The sequence below is a fragment of the Pseudorasbora parva genome, chromosome 6 (assembly GCF_024679245.1).
Source record: "Pseudorasbora parva isolate DD20220531a chromosome 6, ASM2467924v1, whole genome shotgun sequence".
NCBI classification, from domain to species: Eukaryota; Metazoa; Chordata; class Actinopteri; order Cypriniformes; family Gobionidae; genus Pseudorasbora; species Pseudorasbora parva.
The window spans coordinates 12,988,626-13,012,379 of record NC_090177.1 but is presented as its reverse complement, the minus strand read 5'-3'; the positions used below and the strand labels follow the sequence as shown (position 1 = coordinate 13,012,379).

At 37.6% G+C, this 23,754-nt stretch overlaps 1 protein-coding gene across 1 annotated transcript; it reads left to right on the top strand.

The window, feature by feature from the left end:
- Positions 1 to 10,554: 10,554 nt before the first annotated feature.
- On the top strand, positions 10,555 to 14,628 carry fam43b (family with sequence similarity 43 member B). Its single transcript, XM_067445668.1, has one exon. It carries the CDS (start codon positions 10,747 to 10,749, stop codon positions 11,692 to 11,694), a length of 948 nt encoding a protein of 315 aa, XP_067301769.1. The 5' UTR covers positions 10,555 to 10,746; the 3' UTR covers positions 11,695 to 14,628.
- Positions 14,629 to 23,754: the final 9,126 nt, after the last annotated feature.

The window sequence follows — 23,754 nt, the reverse complement described above, 5'->3', positions numbered from 1 at the left end:
CCTGACAAGCCAGACCCACATCAAGATGTTTGGAAACTCACCATTGGCAGGGCTTAATCCGAGGGGCGGGATAAACGGTTGTCTTTCAAACTCCCTCTGCACGCGATAGGATAGCGCTACAACCAACCAGAGCATTGTGAAGCGGCACTTGTTGACAGATTAAATATTCGCCGTATCCAGTCGACAAAACTCAGAACACATCTTCCCTTTTTAAGAATGACCATGCAAGCGCAACTCTGCCGTCATTATGTAAAGCTCCGCCCACCGACTCTATACACGATGTGATTGGCCTGACCAGAGTTTGGTTTTTACAGCTAAGAACTGTATTGAGTTGCTAGATAATACTCGCGGCAGATTCGATTTGCTGAATGCTAGGGTGCGTCTAGATTTTTAGGTTTGCCAAATATAACATCTATATATAATTTAATAGTTTCTTTCTTTTGATTTTTGAGGTGAAATACGATCCAGCACATTAGAGATGCATGATTCTTGATACATTTGGAATCATGTTTTGTTGTTGTTGTTGTTTTTTCAAATATAGATCATGATTCTCTCACAATTAGACAACTATAAATAACATGTAATTAATTAATTGCCACAGTCTATTTTATAAATATGTCATTTGAATTTTTTGAATGAATGATTCAATGACTCACTCATAATTAGATTAGCCACCTAGTGTAACGGTATAATTGATACAAGCTAATTAAAGCATTAAGTTACTTTCAAAATGTGATTTACTCTATTTTAATCACTACAGTAGGCATCAGTGCTTCTATCCGAACTATAAACGTATCCCCGTACTTCTGTAATCATTTGAATTATTGTAACAGACATATCTTTAGGTGACGATTGCTCTCTCTGGCTCACCGCCAACACAGATTTGAATGTTTGCTGTGATCGTACTTGTCGCCGAATTGTTGTCATTTAGGAATAAAATTGTGTGGGTGTTTGAATCGAGATTGTGATCTTTTAACAAATAATTTCACAGCTGTACTGCACATAGTCTTTACTTTTTTCAAGGTTTAAACTTGCTTCTTAACACACAAGTATGTCTGTCCAGAAGACTTGGAGTTATATAACTAGACTAAGAGACTAAGAGTTATGTTAAATTACAGCCCTCTGTTGTAAATCACAGCCGAAGTCTTAATTTCTTCCAGAACTCATATTTCCTCGTTAGTAAAAGTCACAGTTAATTAATTCACACACCCCTCTTTCATATGCAGATGAGATGCTATTCTGCCACACAGAAGGCTTTAATAATGCAGTCACTTGGATTGGGGAGCTGGTGTCCCATTTTCTGTTACTGGACAGAATGTGTGATCTGTGACAGCTTGCACAAATGCTCTTTCTTTCCTAGAGTCTGAACAGAAAACAGTTCGGGAATAAGCTAAATTTTTGACTTGTATTGAACTTAGTCAATCCTTAATGGAGATGTTTCCCAATTTTATTCATCAGTTGGGTACTTGCACAGTGATAATGCCCATGACAAATACACTCTAAAAACACTTGGTTAAAACAACCCAATTTGGGTTGTTTTTAACCCAAGGGCTGGGTAAATATAGGACAGAACACATGTTGGATTAATTTTACCCAGCATAATGGGTTGATTTAAAGGGTTAGTTCACCCAAAAAGGAAATGTATGTCATTAATGACTCTGATTCATAACCGTTTGAATCTTTCTTTATTTGAGGATTGAACACAAACAAGGAAGAGAAGACAATGCTGAATAAAGTCGTAGTTTTTGTTATTTTTGAACCAAAATGTAATTTTGATGCTTCAAGAGATTCTAATCAACTAACTGGTGTCACATATGGACTACTTTGAGGATGTTTTTATTCCCTTTCTGGACATGGACAGTATAGTGTGCATACACTTGGATACGCTCTCGGACTAAATATAAAATATCTTAAACTGTGTTCCGAAGATGAGCGGAGGTCTTACGGGTGTGGAACGACATTAGGGTGAGTCATTAATGACATCAATTTCATTTTTGGGTGAACTAACCCTTTAATTTTTACTATAATATAGCATCTTTTTATTTTTATATATTGTTTTACACTTCATACATTAATAAATGTTTTCAAATGAACTTCAATCCTCTAAACTTAACAACAACAACAACAAAAATACTCCACACAGTCACTGGTTTGCATGATAATTCCTTTATTTTCAATCATATTTTACATCTTTTTAATACATATGGCCTACATTTAAGCTTGCATTTAACACACATTAGAAGTAAAAATTTAACATTTAGAATTAAGGGAACTTGTAACTTAAAGGGATAGTTAACCCAAAAAATGTTACTGTCATTTACTCACCCTCACGTTGTTCCAAACCTGTATGAGTTTCTTTCTTCTGCTTCAAACAAAAGAAGATATTTGGAAGAATGTTTGTAATCAAGCAGATAGAGCAACCATTCACTACCATAGTAGGAGAAAAAATACTATGGTAGTGAATGGTTATTCTCTCTGCTCAGTTATGAACATTCTTCAGAATATCTTCTTTTGTGTTCAGCAGAAGCCCAAAACTCATACAGGTTTGGAACAACGTGAGGGTGAGTAAATGACAGTAACATTTTTTGGGTTAACTATCCCTTTAAATGTAATGTAAATGATTAAATGCAGTCTTAATCATTTAGCAGACGCTTTTATCCAAAGCGACTTACAAAAAAGGGGAGAACAATAGAAGCAACGTTCTGTGTTTCACTCATAGCCGTTCTGCGTTTCACCCGTTCTGCGTTTCACTCATAGCCGTTCTGCGTTTCACTCATAGCCGTTCTGCGTTTCACTCATAGCCGTTCTGCGTTTCACCCGTTCTGCGTTTCATTCATAGCCGAAATATGCGGTGAGTGGCTCCGAAACATTTCCATAAACAATCAGGGTACAGTTCTGAGAGCATATTTTAACATGAAGAATTTATATTCTGTATGTTTTTTAATAAGATAATTTTATGTAAGGCATCAGGTGGTTCCATCACACGAAAGAACCGACGCCAAAGACATGCATCAATTTAACGGAGCTGCACTGCTCTCTCCTGATGAGGTCGCAAAAAGCCTGCAATAAATAACTCAAACCCTGGGTTGTTACATCTGACCCAGGATCTGGGTCATACAAAAACTACCCAAACACTGGGTTGTTACATCTGACCCAGGATCTGGGTCATACAAAATCTACCCAAACACTGGGTTGTTACATCTGACCCAGGATCTGTGTAACACACAAACTACCCAAACACTGGGTTGTTGCATCTGATCCAGGATCTGGGTTACACAAAAACGAACCAAACACTGGGTTGTTACGTCTGACCCAGGATCTGGGTTACACAAAAACTACCCAAACACTGGGTTGTTGCATCTGATCCAGGATCTGGGTTACACACAAACTAACCAAACACTGGTTTGTTACGTCTGACCCAGGATCTGGGTCAAACAAAAATAACCAAACACTGGGTTATGTCTGACTCAGGATCTGGGTTACACCAAAACTACCCAAACACTGGGTTGTTACATCTGAACCAGGATCTGGGTTAGATGAAAACAAACAATGGGTTATTGCGTCTGATCCAGGATCTGGGTTGCATAAAAACTACCCAAACACTGGGTAGTTACGTCTGACCCAGGATCTGTGTAACACACAAACTACCCAAACACTGGGTTGTTATACCTGACCCAGGAGCTGGGTAAACGAAAACTACCCAAATACTGGGCTGTTACATCTGACCCAGGATTACATAAAAACAAACAATGGATTATGTCTGACCCAGGAGCTGGGTAACAAAACTGGGTTGTTACATCTGACACAGGATCAGGGTTACACCAAAACTGCCCAAACACTGGTCTTTCTCTGAGCCAGGATCTTTGTTGTCCTTGTTTCACAATAACTACCCAAGAGTTTTTACTGTATGTCAATGTGAACCGTGCACATCAATCCTTGTTAAGTTACAGGCTCCAGCCCTGTTTGGTCAGAGTTAATCTTCAGGTTGTCATGGGCATATTCTCTAAATTACAGGCCTGCTTTATATCATCCCCATTAGGTCGATGCAGTACAAACCTCACTGCAAGATTCGTTCCACTGTCACTTTCAGTCAAAAATCAGAAAGGCAGCTGCACAAACCTCTTGCTGGCTACATCACTGTCCACTCTAGGAAACCAATAGCTTTTGTCATTTATACTCCTCAAAAAAAGAGCCGTCTCTCGTAATGGACTCAAACAAAGTGTCCTACCCTTCAGGCCTTCTCTGGAGATATAGGCGACATCTCCCTTCAAAGGATAAAAATAGATAAAAGTTGGTTGTTGCTTGTGCTGTTGGGTTTCACTGTTGTCATATGGAGCTGTGATTTCAGGGTCAGACTTTGGGGGGGAACCGTGAGGAGAGAGAACTTTGCCATTTGTGGCAAGGGCGTGCGAGTGCTCGGGCATTAATTTATCCGGGTTTAATTAATTGTTTACCAAGTGTCATTTAAAACTCTGTGTTAATGTTATACCAGGATGTGTCCCAATTAACTTTTCCTGTATCTTCTGTTCATTTGTTTGCAGAGACTGCCACGCCATTATTTAAATTGAATTTATCCTCTGTGGTTTATAGTCTGAGTTAAACTCAAAACAACACCTAAAAGTTTCTGCAACTGTACAAAGCACATTGATATTTAATGAGGCTAGCACTGAGGGGACTTATTGGTTGTCTGTTACATTCCAGCGCTGTGGTGAATCTCACTAAATGGCCAGAATGTATTTCACTACAAAATCAATGCAAAAAAAAACTAACAAAAACAAAACGTATTTTATGTTACTTGAAATGCAATATATATTTAAGTATTTGAGCATTTTATACATAAAAGCAGTATTTGTTGTACTGGTCTTAATTTATGGTCTTATTTTTTTTATGGCCTGAATATTTTTTTTTTAAACACAAGTGTGAAACTGCTTAAAGGGGTGGTTGCATATAATTTTAACTTTTTTTTAATCTTTAGTTCGTGTGTAATGTTGCTGCTTAAGCATAAACCGTATCTGCAAAGTTACTGAAACGCTGAAAGTTCAATGCAAATGGAGATACTGTCTTTTAAAGGTCCCGTTCTTCGTGTGTTTTCGAAGCTTTGATTATGTTTACAGTGTGCAATATAACATGAGTTCATGTTTCGTGTGTAAAAAAACAAAGTATTTTTCACACAATTTACTTATCTGTACAGCGCTGTTTTCTGTCCTAAAAACGGCCTGATGATTTCCTTGTTCTATGAAGTCCCTCCTTCAGAAATACATAAAGAGTTCTGATTGGGCCAGCGCTTCCCATGTTGTGATTGGACAGCAGCTTAGCGCACTTTGCCCAGAAAGGTCCCGCCTCTTACCATAACGGGGAGATGCAAGCGCTGAATGCACGCTCTTCTCCACGTGGGAGAGCAACAAAACCACGCCCCCTATTTTGCGTGTTCTTGTGGGTGGAGGGTTAGTCAACAAACGGTTCTAGTGACGTCATTACAGCAGGAAGTGCAGGGCTGTAGTCCAAACCGGCCGTTCAATAAAATATGAACTTCTGTTAGATAAAATATCTCGCTTGGCATTGAACTTTGAGCTTTATAATTTTACAGGTATTATTTATGCTCTAACAGCAACATTACACACTAACTAAAGTTTGAAAGATGGAATCGCAAAGAACGGGACCTTTAAAGTTATGGCAGTTTTTTGCCTAAAAAAATGGCCGGTTTGGACTACAACAAGCTTCTTCCCAGGTTGGGGACATCATAAACCCTTGCTAGTCTCCGCAGATGTGACTTCTGCCCGTAATGGTAAGGGGCGTGGCGTTTCTGGACAACCTGTGCTTGGCACTTCAGCCAATAAAAATACAGGAAACTACATTTGGCCATCTAACCAATCTAAGACCATTGCATTTTTCAGAGGGATGGGCTTCATAGAAGCAGGAATTAAAGGAGCTGTTCAAAGGACAGTGGAGACAGCGGTGTGGAATAAAGGTCAAATAGAAGAAAAATACGGCATTTAAAAAGAAAAAGTATAAGACGTTACTTCGCCCCATAATCACAACCAAGCCTAGAAAAAAAAACATGGAACCACCCCTTCAAAAGGGTAGTTCAGGCAAAAAAATGAATTGTAATTTACCCGCATGTTGTTGCAAAACTGCATGCACACAAAATATATTTTGATGAACTCTGGGAGCCAAACAACATTGGAGCCAACATTGATTTTAGATGTAATGTATGGACAAAACAAAACTGAGACATTTCATACAGGTTTTGAATGCAAATTACAGAATTCTTTTATGTACCATCACTTTAACCTAGGGCTAAAATTGCCTTAACCTAGGATTAAACATTGTGGGATGAAGCATGAGTGGTTTAATACTTAAATAATCAGCAAGTAAGCAGTTAACTGCTTCAACATGCTCTTCATATGTCTCACCCTTTGTTCTGTGAATGACTAACACAAAAATCAACACAAAAATTCCCCTGCGTGTTATAACAGTTCTGTAATGACTGATTGTGAAGAGGGACCAATCCATCAAACGGAGAAGTAATCTCAGAGTGACAGGGGCAGTTCCACTCCTCTGCGCAGTCTATCGGATTGATGGAAATGCTTCTCGATGTAATGCATAACTGCTGACCTGCCCCGGCAGAACGGCTCGTCCAATACACTTCAGCCCAATGAGATCCCGAGACTAAGACATTGTGGGAAACATTTGAAAAAGATCAGAAGCCGCAAACCTTCAAACATATAATTGCATGAAAGCGATGCTGTTTCAGTGGGAAAGGAACATTTTATTGACACGTTTCATTTTTTTAATGAACATTCATTACTACACTATGGTTTTGTTATAGGATTAGTTCACCCAAAAAATAGTTATGTCAGTATTGAATTAATCAAGTCGTTACAAATCCGTTTTTCTTATTCTTTTGTGGAACAAAAAAGGAGAGATTAAAAAATACTGGTTGCTCTTTTCCATGCAATTATAAATGAATAAGGACTGAAGCTTTCAAGCTTTGGAAAGAAAAGTGGTCCATACAATTTGAATCCAAAGAGGAATTATATGCACATCCAAAAAACTTTGCAGGTGCTCGATCAAATTAAGCATTTAACTTAAAGTTAATGAGAATCGGCACACTGCCACTGTTGCTCCCAAGGATTTATTAAAGGTGCCCTATAATAAAAAAAATTGAATTAACTTTGCCATAGTGAAATAATAAGAGGTCAGTACATGGACATCCCATACTGTGAGTCTCAAACACCATTGCCTTCTACTACTTATGTAAATCTCGTGCATGAAAAACACCACGGAAAAATAAGTGATTCTCAACATAACGACACTAGTGACGCAATCGCTGGGCATCATTTATATGCACGCCAACATTTGCATCTGTCCAAACATGTTCATGGTCAGGCGGAACTGATGGAGCCGAATCATCGGGACTGCAGGTGAACAAGACACTTAAGGATGGCAAAAACGGCAGCTCTCATGGACAGAAATGTCATGTTCCAGGCTGTGCAGGGGACGTGAGGACTTTTCATATGTCAACAGTCATGGTTGATGTTTATTTTAATCGGATATCACAACAATTTAATTCAAAATCGTTCATTTGCTCTGCCCATTTCAAGCAAGCTTCGCTCAGCGTCTTAAATGTGCCCTAGAATGAAAAATGGAAATTAACCTTTCCATAGTGAAATAATAAGAGTTCAGAACATGGACATCACATACTGTGAGTCTCTAACACCATTGGCTCCTCCTTCATATGTTAATCTAGAGTCAAAAACAGCATGGAAAAATAAGTTATTCTCAACATAAACCCAGGGGCACCCAAGGGGCAACTATATTCCTGCAAGCAGTAAGTAGTGATTTATCCACGTATTGACTAGCTGTTTAAACAATTTCTGATTAAATTGAAAGTTTCTTAGGGAGACGGCATTGTCTAGATAACGCAAGATGCTAGTACAGTAACAGGAAACTCCAAGTACCATACAAAACTAAATAGTGTGTCTAATGACACAGGTTAATATTATTTTGTATCACAAAATACAACCGTAGATACGTTGCTTACAGATCGTTCACTCGCTTGTATTTCAGATTAGGCTACATCACAGTCACTGCGTGTATATGGTTGCCAGATTGGACATCTTTAGGAAAAACACCGGATAGTATACAGGTTTGTTTTCACAGAAAAGCTCTGTTTGGGGGATTTAAATTACTGAAATCTGGCAACTGCAAGCACGCAAGCTCTTTCTTGCGCAGATGATCTTAAAACACTAATAAACAAGTAGGCTGCATTTTATCAATTTCCATTTAAGATGTTCTTCTTAAAGTGTCATTCTGTCAGGGCGGTCAGACTCACGAGCCGCTTCACTGAACAACTGAACTCCTGTGAGCTGCTGAAATAAGCCAATCAGAGCAGAGCTCAACATTAATATTCATGACTCTTCCAACTAAGGCAAAAACAGCATTATATCCTAGGGACAATTTATAGGGTTGTAAATGGACCTGTAAAACCGTATCTGGACAATTTGCCCTTAAAGGTCCCATTCTTCGCGATTCCATCTTTCAAACTTTAGTTAGTGTGTAATGCTGTTAGAGCATAAATAATACCTGTAAAATTATGAAGCTCAAAGTTCAATGCCAAGCGAGATATTTTATTTAACAGAAGTTCCCTTTCAAAGCCTACAGCAACGGCCGGTTTGGACTACAGCCCTGCAATTCCTTCAGGAGTGACGTCACTAGAACCGTTTGTTGACTAACCCTCCGCCCACAAGAACACGCAAAATAGGGGGCGTGGTTTTGTTGCTCTCCCACGTGGAGAAGAGTGGCATTCAGTGCTTGCATCTCCCCGTTATGGTAAGAGGCGGGACCTTTCCGGGCAAAGTGCACTAAGCTGCTGTCCAATCACAACACAGGAAGCGCTGGCCCAATCAGAACTCGTTACGTATTTCTGAAGGAGGGACTTCATAGAACAAGGAAATCATCAGGCCGTTCTTAGGACAGAGGAAACGGCGCTGTACAGATAAGTAAATTGTGTGAAAAATACTGTTTTTTTGTTTGTTTGTTTTTTTACACACAAAACATGAACTCATGTTATATTGCTCACTGTAAACATAATCAAAGCTTCGAAAACACTCAAAGAATGGGACCTTTAAATAAGCCACATACCCTCTATTTAGATATTAGAGAACAATTTAACATATTGTTTCAAATCATTCTAGGGCACCAATAAAATTAACAATGTTTTGACCCAAGGGGCCTTCGTCAGGCAAACAACAAGCACAGAAAGGTACAATTTTATCAGTGTGAACAATCACACCTGACCTCATTAGTGAGCTAATTACCCAATCATCCAATGCAGCAACATCATTATTTTGATGTTACATTTGATGGTTGCATTGTTGTTTGCCCCTTTGGGTCAAAATGTTGTTCATTTGAATAAATCCATACAATTTGTGTCACATTTCAAGTCTTCTAAAGCCATAATATATTTGCTTTGTGTAAGGTAACTGGGAAATTTGTCAGTTACTGATAATATTTCCTTCGCATTGGTAGCTCATTGGTAACCACTGTAACCAGGTCATTGAGTAAGAAAGCACTCGAGAACCTGCTCTGACTTATTTTGTGAATTAATCATTTAATGTTTTGTGATGTGAATCAATTATGTTGTTTTACATCCTGTTTGAAGCTCAAGTTCCATCTCAAAAAGGAGATCGGTCTATGATTGAAAATGTATTCTTTGTTCTCAATGGAAGAAAGTCATATTGTCTACTGTAGGTTTGAGAAAACATGATTGCCAGTAAATAACCATTTTCATTTTTGGATGAAATAATCATTTAAGAAAAAAAAAATGGTTAAAGCTATTATTAAATGTCTTCATGGTTAATCAAAGATTCATTTCCCTAATATTTTTGTTAAATAAACCTGGCATTGTACATGAAAAATATTGTTGGCTCCTAAATGAATTGTTTTTGTTTCTCTTTTGTAAGTTGCTTTGAATAAAAGTGTCTGCTAAATGCAAAAATGTGAAAGTATATATAAAATCAACTTGAATAGTGATGAAAAATGTGAAGTCTAGAGCAGAATAGTGACAAATAGCTCTTATTCTTCTGCTTGAATTGCAGTGAAATTACAGATGAAAAGAAAGTGATTCATCCTTTCAGGCAAAATTGTGAACATGTTCAAATGTCAAGAATTATATGTCTCTCCAGTCGTTTCAGGTTCTGCAGCCTACGCAATTGATCCACTGGGCATTTAATAACCACGTTAACGTGTCTGTTCAAGCACTTTTTTTTCTTTTGCAGTCATTATGTAAAGTCATTTCCTGGATTTTTCCAGAAGCCGAATGAATTAAATTAGGGCTGGGCGGTGTGATGTTATATACCGATGGCAGAAATGACTCCCAGCAGGTCAAAGTATTCCTGTAGGACACTCTGACACAAGGATGAACCCTTTCCTTCTGCCTCGGGGTCAGCGGTCAGATTCTGCACAGAAACCGCCAGGTGAGAAGACGGTAAGGGGTTTGAAGGAGTTAAACAAGGATCGTTGAAGCTTCAAGCCCAGCGCTGATCAGCACTCAGTGATGCAGGAGGAGGAGGAAGAGGAAGGAGGAGCGAACAGAGCAGCTGAGCCTTTCTGCTTTCAGTCTCTCGTCAGCGTGTGCCAGAGCAGTTTCCTTTGCTGTGCTTCTCTGAGAAACACACACACCAGAACGCTCTTCATTGCTGGTTGGGGGAGAGTGCTAAATCCTTTTCTCTCTCCGCCTGGATCATGCTGCCCTGGAAAAGGAGCAAGTTTGTGCTGGTGGAGAATGAGTCCAAAAGCAAGCCGAAAAGTCTTGGAGCCGGGCTGACCTATCATTCCCTGCTGTCGACTTTGCTCCACTCCTGTCCGGACCTCGTTCCTGACTGCCCGTTCCAATGGCTGGGGAGCGTCTTCCAGAGCAAACGGCAGAAAGTGGAGCTCAATAAAGAGGAACCCACCTACAAAGTGCGTTACCTGGGCAGCGCGGTTACTATCATGGCCAAAGGTGAGGACTGCACGCAAGAGGCGGTGGGCAAGATTTGGACTCGCAGCAACTACGGCGAACAGAGCGCTAAGATGAAGCTCACCGTAGGGCCCCATGGCATCCGCATGGGGGCGGATAGAGGTGGCAAAAAGAAGCCCATCCACCTCTATTCCCTCAACCGCATCACATACTGTACAGCTGACCCCTTTCGGCCCAAGATTTTTGCTTGGATTTACAGACATCAGGTGAAGAATAAAGCAGTGGTGCTACGCTGCCATGCCGTCCTGTTGCCGAAGGCGGAAAAGGCCAGAGCATTAGCGCTCAGCCTGTACCAAAACTCAATGTCCGCATTCACTGAGTTCAAGCGGCTGAAGCGCCAATCTGACTTCCGTCATTGCCAGCAGCAGCTGTTGGGCGAAGACATTGTGCCTCTTATGCCTCTTCGGAGACTCCTAAATGGCCAATGTCACTACCAGCCCCCTACAGAAAAGCCTGGGAGTGCCAAACGGCTCTCTTCCATTACTGAGGAAGAGGAGGAGGAGGAGGAGGACGACCGGCAGGAGGGTGTGCAATCCACCACCACCATGAAAAATGCCGGCATTTCCAGTCCCCCTCCGGAGAAAGATCTGGGGAAGATCGTAAATAGACTGGACGAGGTTTCAATTACCAGCTGGGATGAAGCACAGATGACTATCAGCACTCTGGTGTGAGGTCACATGGATACAGTTTAGCATCCTCACCACTGAGCATCTGTCCTCTCGTCTTTCCTGCCAACCCACTCTTTCTGGTACGTCCATTGATGCACCGTGAAACAGCCCTCCGAAACTCGGGGTAAGGACCTTTGGCACCCGCGATGCTGCCTGCAGAGGAAGCGCTCCACGAGATGCATGGAAAGGAAGAACCAGTACAAGCACAATACAAGGAGGACCACAGGGACACTAATCATTCGGAGTTGGTCGAGAGCTTACACCGAAAAAGCCTTTATATACCCCCGACATCGAGCAAAGCTTAAACTGCACACCCAAAGACAATAAAGCATTCATCTCGTACTCGCCAGCAATTTGTTTTGTTTTTTTGAGTACATGGAAAATGCTTTAGACTGATTAAGGATCCTTAAAATGTGACTTTTTGTAGAGTCAGTCTATCTTTTGATGATCAACTGTCCCCTGGTGACCTCTCTCAACAGGCTCAGCTTCAATGCGATGCGGTTAAAGCTGGTTTATTGGCACTGGGAGCAGCACTAATGAATTAAACCATAACTTAGGAATCGAGCCTTTGACTTGACATGTTTACTGCTACCATTCGTCATAGCTCTGCTAATCAGTGATGCATAATAAGTGGAAGCATCACCTGTGATGTTTGAGAAGGGCCTTTTAAAATGCTTTTCAGCTGTCCCAATTTTACACTGTGATTTGTCTGGGACCAATGGCAGCACCATATCTTGTGTTTATACAAATTAGCTATTGTAATTAATGCCGATTTTGTGTTGGTGTAATGTGGTAGTCATAAAAAAACTCATTTTTATGCCGTTCACATGAAGGTCGTAGCTTCCATCTGTCAACGCTGGCATGTTTTGTTATTTCAGTGCATCGTATTAATCATCTGGAAACTGATTGGGAAAAACAGTCAAACCTTTTTCTACCACTCCCATCTTTTTCTGCACAATGGGACACTGTCGGTGTGAAAAATTGCCAAATGTTGCATAATAAAATGTTTGCTTATATTAATTATGTATTTTTAGAGCCCCAGCTTTCTATTTATTTAATCTCGGGATGATGGAATTAGGTTTATTTGAAGGATTTGAACTGCTGATTTCAGGCTGTATTTTAAAAGATGACTTCTAGCTTAAATAAATATTTAATTCAAATATTTAATTCCATTGACATCCTGTGAGTGGGCTGTGGAAGGAACTGAATTTGTCTATTGCTGAGGGGCATTTCGCTCTTCCCTCAAAGTAAGGCAATTAATCAGCCGATTGAAATGTACAGAATCTGAGCATAAAACACCTGGGCAGGCAGCGCAGAGCTTTCAGCTTGACATGAAATCAGCCAGAAGAGCCTTCAGCAGCCTCTCAGCGCGGAGTTGATTACAGCGGACAAAAGGACAGGCACATAAATACGCACAATTCCAAAAGATCTGCATCAAATTCACCATAAGATTTGCTTTCTGAAGTGCATTTGAGGGCAAATATCACTATTGGTATATTGTTTATACTTGGGGTAAGGCAATTGATAAACTCATCCCACACTAATGTGATGTGGGGATGATTCCTCAATTGTATTTTGATTTTGAGGCAATGTGTGCGCTTAGTTTTTATAAGTGATTATACTTGCAATTTTTGATGAAGTCCAATAGTTATGTTGAAGGAGGGACCCAAGCCATATCTAGAGATTTGTGGGTCATGAGGTGGATTCTTGAATAAGAAACCATCTAGTAGTAACCAACCTGAACAACTTAAAAAACTGCACTGCAAAACCTTGGCAATTATTTACAAAACTCTTTGTGGCTCCACTTACATGTACAATTTGTTTTGAGGTTAAATTACCTATATTTTGTTTACAGCACCAAAAAAAAATTCAGATCATTTTTTAAATTATAAACTTAAATGGTTTGTCCTGGAGATGTTGTGGGATGCTTAATGTGCCTTCTAAATTAGCTTAATATGATTTAAGTGGACAGAAGTAAAAATAAATAATAATAATAATTTTCTTATTAGATTTCTTGTTTAATTTAAACAACGTTTTTTTATTATTATTAATTTTATAAAGATTAACAACCATAAGTTAATATTTAAAGTCTGTTTATGAAGTATTTACATAGACATTCAATGTGAAAGAGCTTAAAGGGAGCACACTGAGCTTTATTGGAACAGCAAACCTTTTTTAAATTAATAAATATTACATTTATACATTTAAAAGTATTTTGCTAAATAAATAAACTAGGTGATGTATTAATTCATACATATTTCAATATGTACCGCTATTATAGAAAATATCTATGAAATTAAACTTTGTCACAGATTTATTTTTTATTTTTTGTTTAAATGTATTTATTTATTGCCCCCCCCCATGCATTCCAGGTTACAATATGGAAAAGTCTGAATAATAATCTCTAAATTTTGTACTAAGTTATACTTATCGAAAATAAAGTCTTAAACATTTAAAAAATGCACAGAAGCGTGAAAGTTTTGAAATAGCTTTCAAAATGGCCACCAGACACTGAATACATGATTATCTCAGTGTGCAATGATTAGCTTTAAATTATAGTAGGCATATAGTAACAAACACATAATTTGGTTAAGACATCAAGTAGAATGATAATTTTTTTTAAATAATCTGAGCTCAAAGATAGTAGTGTGCTTAATGGGTACTTGAGTTGAATAGAGTATGTTTACCCTAAAGTGATTTTTTTGTGGAAAGAGAAGGAGAGAGAGATTACGTCAGAAAATTACAGCCAGATGGTAGCAGAAAGGTGCCTTATGAGAGGAACACATTTTACATTATTGTGAAGCATGCGTTTTCACAATGTCATTTTTTTTTCATACTGTAAACTACATCTGGATTACTCCAAATGCAAACCATTTTGAATTGCCCTTCTGTCTAAAAGATTAATCTACCCAAAATTAAATTATGTATTTTGCTTTCTCTGATGTTGTGAAATGCATTTCGTTCTTTAATGCTTCATGTTGTCGTTTTGTCTTTGGAACACAAAAGGAGTTAAAATATAACTTAAACGCCCAGTTTCACAGACAAGGCTTAAGTGTTATCTCAGACTAAAATGGCATATCTTAAAATATGTCATGCCATGGTTTTGTCTCCAGATGCAGTAATGCTCTTTTCCTAAGGCACATTTATAAAAGCTACTTAAATGCCCTAATTGAATTATAATGCCTAAACCTAGCTTAATCTAATTTAAGATATTTTGTTAAAGAAATTAATACTTTTATTCAGCAAGGATTAAGTTGAACAAAGGTAAAAATGTTTTATAACATTATAAATGTCTATTTTAAACACATGCTATTCTTTTTAACTTTCCATTCATCAAAGAAACTTTAAAATTGTATCTGTTTCCACAAAAGTATTTTAGTTTTTAACGCTGATAAATGTTTCTTGAGCAGCAAATTATCATATTAGAATGATTTCTGAAGGACCATGTCAGAAAGACATTCAGTTTAAAAAATTTAATCATAATGATACTTGGGCATGAAAAATTATTATTCAGTATTTTACATTAAAACATTAGTAGTATATAACCGATTAACATCCTGCATTTAGCTACTGTTGGACACCATTTTGTCCCTGGGATTCTGTAAGTGTAATCTCACCTAACTCTCTAACTGTTAGAAAATGTGAGTGCGAATTTGAGTGTGTGAGTGACAGAATAATGGGAGTGAAGGGTGTTACTTTCCCCCTGTAAGCCTCAATGAAAGTGTTAATAGCCTCCTTTGGAGGCACAGAGGGGAACTAGGTGTGCTGGGCCAGGACATACAGGATCAATGAGCCATCTTTCAGAAATACAGGGGGAGCGATAAAAAGGATGACAGCCCTGTTTCAGGTGTGTGTGTTTAAAACGAGAGATAAAGAGAGCCTTGCATTTGTATTCCTCAGCAGAAGCGTTCTCTTTCCTTGAACAGCAGCGCTGGATTCTGCATTATTACTTCTAAACACACACTGTGCCAGATCAAATTCCCTGAAGGCTCGATCATAAATAGTTAATTCCTTGAGAAATATTTGCACATGTAGTTGCAGAGCAAAGATGTTTGCTCTATTCAAATTTAGTTGAGCAAAGCTTTGATAGCGTTTAACCTCCTGAATAAAGATGGATTTATTTAAATCTCTAAACCAAAAAAAAGGCAAAATAAGATAAACCTGACTGATTTCTTGAACAGATCTGCCAAGCGACTGCAGAACTGAAGGTGCTTTAGTAGGAACGAGTTTGTTTGCACTATTTTGATGTTTCTACAATCATCCTTCAGAAATAATTCTAACTTTCTGATTGGTGCTCAGGAAATTATTATTAGTAATAATTACTAATTATTATAATTACTAAATCTAGCTTTTTATCAGTTTAATGCATCCTTATTAAAAAGCATTCCTATTTCTAAAAAATATGTATCTTTCTGACCCCAAACTTTTGAATGGTAGTGTATATAAAGAGTTGTTTGGCTATCACCAGACCAAGCTCAGTTTAAAACTGAACATTGGTCTGGGGAGTCTGCTCTGTATTTTCTACTGCACAAGAGGAGTGATCAACGAGCATTATTTATTATTCAAGTGGATAAGCCAGTCTGCTACTGGTTCCCGCAAAAGTGTAACAGAAGCGATAGAAATGAATGTACGGGTTTCCAGACTGAGTTGCCGGGTGAAATCAAATCGCTGGCAGATCAGGCTGGGTTTACCCATTCTGTATAAAGAGCATTCCTGTAGCTCAAACAGTAAGCATGGTGCTAGCAACGAATTGAGTCTTAAACAAAATTGACTATGTTTATTTCAACATACATTTCTGGTATTAAAGGGTTAGTTCACCCAAAAATGAAATTCGGGTCTCCAATGTCACGTGATTTCAGAAGTTTGGCAGTTTGACGCGAACCGAACTGCTGAAATCACTTTCGAAAATTGATATTTTTGGACCAAAATGTATTTTCGATGCTTCAAGAGATTCTAATGAACTAACTGATGTCACATATGGACTACTCTGATGATGTTTTTATTCCCTTTCTGGACATGGACAGTAAAGTGGGCATTGACTGCATTATGCTCTGGGACTAAAATCTAAAATATCTTAAACTGTGTTCTGAAGATGAACGGAGGTCTTACGGGTGTGGAACGACATTAGGGTGAGTCATTAATGACATCAATTTCATTTTTGGGTGAACTAACCCTTTAACAGCCCAGGCTCATTGGAAATACGTGACTCTGCCTACATTTTTGCAACACCCTAAATATGTACCTCCAGGTACGTTTACCTGCACTTTTTGGGTGAAACGTCCACCGGAGGCGCTAAGTGGTAATATTTTTTCTCCCTTCACAGACTGATCTCATGCCGTATGTATGACACGCCAATTCGTATGCCATTTTGGCGCGCAATCAAGACGCATAATCGCTTTTTAGTGTGTGTATCAACGCCGTTACATTCTATCCCCCTACACTGCCCCTACCCCTAAACCTACCCATCACACACACACACACACACACACACACACACACACACACACACACACACAGCTCCTAAACCTACCCATCACAAGAAACATTCTGAATTTTTTACATTTTCAAAAAAACAATTTAGTATGTTTATAAATCCATTTACCTTGTGGACACATATTCAGACACATTTTGAACGTGTATCTCAAACTCTTCCCTAAACCTACCCATTTGTGTATTATAAAAAACAGGATAACGGGCAGATACAACTGCAGGCACAATCATACTGCAGGCACAATAACCCAAGTGTTCTGAGGCCAAACGATTGATTTGTGTGAAGAAAATCCCCAAAACTGATCAGTAACGTCGAGTCGATCCACGGAATATTAATAATACATTTCAAATATTGCCGCCGGAAGAAACTTCACGTCAGCTTTGACAGCATTGGCTGTCGTGTGTCTCATGACCGATCGCGTCATTACGTCAGCTTTGATTGTAAAATGCCATTGGCTCTCGTGTCTCTCGTGACCGATCGTGTCACTTTCCATGTGTATAATTTGAATTAGAAATATGAATGAACGAGTGCGTGTGTGTGTGTGTTCTGTTCGCAAAGGAGCGCGATCATCATTTCAACGGCTAAAAGGTTAAGTTCTTCACATGAAGATATCGTATGACTTCAGAAGACTTGGAATGCAACATGACTTACTTTTATACAGTTTTTTGATTTTTGCAATAAATACATGTGACTGTACATTTATTTGGCTGTTTACGTGTTTTATATTGTTGAGAGTTGGTAGCTTTAGGGTAGGAGTGGAGTTAGTTGCTCCAAAATATAAACTTAGGCTATAAATATTCATTCTGTGAGATCAGGTTGGCGAAGCGCTTCCGGTGGACGTTTCACCCAAAAAGTGCAGGTAAACGCACCTGGAGGTACATATTTCGGATGTTGCGAAAATGTAGGCAGAGTCACGTATTTCCATTGAGCCTGGGTTGGGTGTTAATGTGCATGCTTTCCAAAAGAAAAAAAATGACACCAAGATGAATTCCTATATGAAAATGCATTAAATTATGGGAGTAAAAGGGTAGCAAATGCTTTCATGTTAAGTCAAGTCACCTTTATTTATATATAAAGTTTTATACAATTGTTTCGAAGCAGCTTTACATTGATAAAAGGACAATGATGCCTTTCAGCTGTTGTTCAGCTGAACTTAGTACATCGTCGATTCAGATCATCAAATTGGTAAATTGGTTTGTTTTAATCTATAAAGCAGTTCTGCAAAAAAGAGGTGATCCAGTTCAGTTGTCATACAACAGCTTCCGTACAGTCAGATCAATAATATTGTTGAATTTAAGTGTTCCCAACACTAAGCAAGTCAGAGGAGACCGTGGCAAGAACCCAAACTCCATCATGACAGAATGGAGAGAAAACCTTGTGAGAAACCAGGCTCAGTTCTCCTTTATGCTAATCTATGCTAATAACAAACAGGAACACAATGTTATTCTAACACAAAAACGGCTGCATGAAATTAGTGCCTGCAGGATAATTATGCAACGCTTTCATAAATCAGGCCAAAAAACTTGTCCACGCTGATCCATAGAGTCCGAGCTGAAACTGCTTAACTGTTATTAGCGCTACAGAGCATTATACTTCAAACACAAGCCGCCCACAAGGGATCTGGGCTCACTGACACTGAATTTTGCAATACCATTCAAAAACAGTGCTTGCACACCATTACTACCATATAGCATATTCATGGTGGATAAAAGATATGAGGCGCCACGTAGGATTTAAATATGTATTTTGAACATCCGATAGTATACATGTACGAGTCATTTATAGGTGTATATGCACGTGTTATGTATGTATTGATAACAAGGTTATTTTCGTAAACGAAAACTGAAACTAAGACTAAAACTATTGGTCAAAAAACATTTTCGTAAACTAAAATAAAATTAAAAAATCTGAATAAAAAAAAAAACTAAAACTAAACGAAACTAACTACTCTTACTAAAAAACTAACTGAAATAAAATAATAATTAGCAAAAATAAATATTCGTTTTCGTTATTAATAAGCTCTCTTTAATGTGGTGGAAAATCTGACTGCAGGGAGTGTCTGTACTGCTCGTGAAGTGATCTGAGTGACGTACGCGTGCAGACAGGCAACACATCGTTAAACGGCAGTTCACAAAGAATTAATGTGTCCGTGGCAGTGAAATGGGAAATAACACAAGGTAATGAGATGCACGTTGAACTTCTTTTAACTTAAGCTCACTGTTTTAGAATGCCGTTTCTTACGCGACGAGAGACGCAGGCGCAAAGTCAGCAACTATAGTAGCAAGTAAGTTACAAGCCTACTATGCGTTTGAGATTTCATGTTTGCATAATATTGACAGGCTCAAAGGTGTTATCATAATCATCTACATTATATTATTATCTGTGTGGAGACATTTCCCCACAAAGTAGGGAATACCAGGATACACACACACACACGTTTGTTTCACTATATATCCCCTAACCCAACCCCTATCCCTAAACCTACCCATCCCAAGAACGTGCAAAACAATAGATTTAAATAAAAACATGTTTTGGCCGATTTATATGCCTTTTTAACTAGTGGACCAGTCAAATGTCCTTATTAGTCAGTTATCATAATATTTTACTAGATAAGTGAAGACATTGGCCCCCTTTACAATTATAGCACAACACACACACACACACACACAGAGCACAACAGTGTGTGTTTGCTGTATTCAGATGACTTTAGCTGTGGTCTTACACTGCTAGCCTACATTGTACTACTGAAGAAATTAAAATAAGCTTTTTATTGTTTAACAATATTTCATCTTTGTTATGAATGAGTTTGTCTGGAATGTATAATTTTTACTTTTATATTTTACTTTGCATTTATTTTGTTCTTTAAGATAGGCTAATACTCAGAGGATCTATGTCAAAAATATCAAATATTATTTTTTAATATCAAAATATAATTTATTTCATTTTTAATCTGCAGATCGTTGTTTGTATAGGTCATAGTTTGACTCAAGATTTTTTGCTCAAAGGTGAAGACCCAACTTTATGCATGTCTTGTAAGACCTTCCTGGGTTTAAACAATAATGCTCGTTTATCAAGTTATTTCACTTAAGGATGTTTAGTAAGATTAAACTCTAATCTGTGCAAACATTAAACTTTGCTGAAATTAAAAACCTTGATTTGGTCTCTACACTTCATTATGGTAACTCTGCTAAACTATAATTACTAAAACTAAAACTGAAACTAAATAAATAAAAACTAAATATAAATGTATTTGAAAAATAAAAACTAAACTAAAACTAGCAAAACCATTTGTAAAACTAACTAAAACTAAACTGAAATTTGTAGCAAAATTGAAAACGATAATAAAATAAAAACTAATTTCAAAAAGCAAAACTATAATAACCTTGATTGATAAGCGCAGTTTGATTTAAATCCTATGTGGCGCCTCATAAAAAGATATTATTCTCTAAAGGTCCTTTTGTTAAGACTTAAGACAGAGCAATATCTACTCCTATCTATAGCTATAGAATCTGTGACTTGAATATTTCAGTGTTTCCATCCAAAATATTCTCTTTGCTTGTGTGTTTTCTCAACTCCTATTTCTCTGCAACTCTTTGCACAACTTTAATGGGGAGAGGATTCTTCAAAGATAGAAGCAAGAGCTTTGATGTTGATACATCGCTTGTTTTAGCATCAGAATCAAAATTTACCTTGCACATAAATAGAGTATAAGGCAGGTTCATTTCATTTGCCTGTTAATTAAGAATCAGATCTTTGAGACTAGTACCATTAAAGAAGACATCAAAATTGACCCATTTATTAATGCACATTATTAAATAATAAATGATTTGCCTGTTGTTGTAATGAAGTAAATTGAACTGATTTATAAGGATTTCAATCAATCCGGAAACATGTCTAAAAGTTATGAGTTGAGTGCTTTGTATTTCAGCAAAAACTACAAAGATGGTGGTGCACACACATTACTATGAATGGGAGAAAGTGCAACACGGAATAAGTCCCGCCTTCTAGGGCTGTGCAATATATCGAAATATTGCAATATGCATATCGCAATGACTCGCAATATCTGAATCATTTTATTAGGCTACATCAACATTTGTGAAAAGTGTAAGTTTTAGTCACACATTGGGCGGAGAATAGACTGGGCACATGACTGTTACTTATGTGACTTGCTTGACATTAAAAAGTTATTAAACATCAAGAATCCGTGTATGAATCTCTACAATGGTGACAATTACATTTATTTTATTTTTTAATCCGATAAACAGATCAACTCTGAACATAAAACAAGGCACAAAAACATCAGAACAAAAGAGCAAAAGTAAAAGCAAATAGTAAGAATCAAAGAAAATGTGTCACAATTCAGATGACTTCTGGTGTATCCAGTTTGGAGAACTTAACAATTCACCAAACTGGAATGTCAAAGTACAGTGAACTTGAGCACCAAATTAAGTGAACTTAAATATACAAGTTTTGGGAGACTCCATTACTCAATTGAATTGAGGGAACGAGTTTACTCAAATCAATTGAGTTCAATCAACTTATTAGGGATTTCAGTGTAACACTGCTGGTCACTTTCAGAAGTTGTAGCTTTCTTTTCCCAGAAAGAATGTGAAACGCAAATGGTTTCATTCTCAGTTTTTAATAATTTTTAAAAATATAATTTAAATAGATTTTACACACTAATTGCAATATCGTATCGCATATCTAATAACGCATATCTAATATTGCAGCCCTACCTCCTTCTAAATAAGAGATAATTGCTCATATGTAAAGTTGTTGCATCACTGCAGCTGCCTTTAGAAGCTCCCTTAGACTCACTTTGTAAAGCAGCTGTGTGGTGTTATTAAAAAAAAAAAAAACACATAAAAAAAAAAAATATATATATAGAAGCTCCCTTAGAAACAGTCAGTGTTTATGAGTGCACATGCACATTGGCCGGTCCAGCCTGAAAATGTCATTTTTTGGGGTATGATTTGTGCGTTTGAAGGAGATGTAAATAGTTTCTATAAAGCAGTGTGTGTAAATGTTAATAAAACACAATCTGATTAGTATCAAATGTATTTATTGTTATTTTATAACAATATATTTTATAATGTTAAATTTTGCCTCACTTCTTGCTGTTGTGTGTGGGACATTCTAGTTAGAGGCGGTGTGGAGTTATGAGGTTTGTCTGGCAATTTGAGGAGCCAATGGTTTAGTCACAATCTCTTTGAAATGCTTTTATATTGGTTAAATATTTGTAAAACCCACATACTGACGTAAATGATGACCAATAGCATTCATTTTATAAAACAACTAGAAAATATTAAGATACAAGGTTTCGACAATATATGTTAATTTGTAGCCTTTATTTTTATATTTCATCATTTTTATTATTATTTTATCATTTTCCAAGGCACACGTGACAAACGTTTTATTTACAGTCAAACTGAAATGTATTTAGAGTCAGACACCTTCATTTTCTTACATTATCACATTTCACAGTCAGCTGTTCAATTTAAGTACACAATTAGATAATACCAAAATAGTTTAACCAGTTACCAAGTAATGCTTCATTTTGTTCAGTCTGTGGTGCAAAAGGTCACATTGTCAGATAAAGAAAAAAACACTTCAGCAAAACATGCTCAGGTCAAAGTGTCTGAATAATTTTGGTCGCTAATTTTTATAAATGTTACTGGTAGTCACTATATGAAGAATCTTTGGGTATAATATGTCACAGTTTACTTTATTTTGCTCTCCTCACTTACACAAATTAACCATAGTGTCCTGCACACACTAGTAAAAGTTATGTGGTGTCTGAATAATTTTTGGTTTGACTATTTATTCAAATATGAATTTTATAATAGTAGTTTAATCTCTAGGGTGTCTCTGTACAAGACTTTCCACCAATATGGTCATTCAAATATGACAGTCTATGATCGCCAGCTGGCCTGTGAATTTACTGACGTAAACTTCAGCATTAGAGAGCTAATTATAAGCTTGATACTCTGAAACAGAGGGCCTGCTCTAAACTAGCCCCTGTTGTGCTAATATCCTTAATTATCCTGCTAACATTAGTGACACTGCTAGAGTGCTGACATTTAAAAGGGGACATCAGAGCCAAAAAAATATTCATCACTGAGTCATAATGACCTCACAGACCCTGCCAACAACCATCCTCCAATCAAAACAATCCTCAGCCACATCGAATTACAATTAGTGCTACTTGCTCAGGTTTGTGGAAATCCTTTATCCTAAGTATTACAAGTAAGTGCATCCGTTTACTTTTTCATGCAGTTTGTTGAAAAGAGATGTGAATGTGCTATTATTGGCTGACAATAACAGGAGCATGCATCAGATAGATGCATCCATCAGTAAACATTGGGGGAAATACCTTCAATAGGACATTTTGTGTGTTTTATCATTATGCAATCCTCCCTCACCTCATTGCTGGGTTTGTTTTATGACTTTCCTGTGGAAAAAAACAACAACAATATATTGGATTAGACCTCATGGCATGTCTCTCCTCTGGGTGAAATCCAGCACCTCTGCTGATGCAATAACATGAAGTCCTTTTCCAATAAGATCTTTGT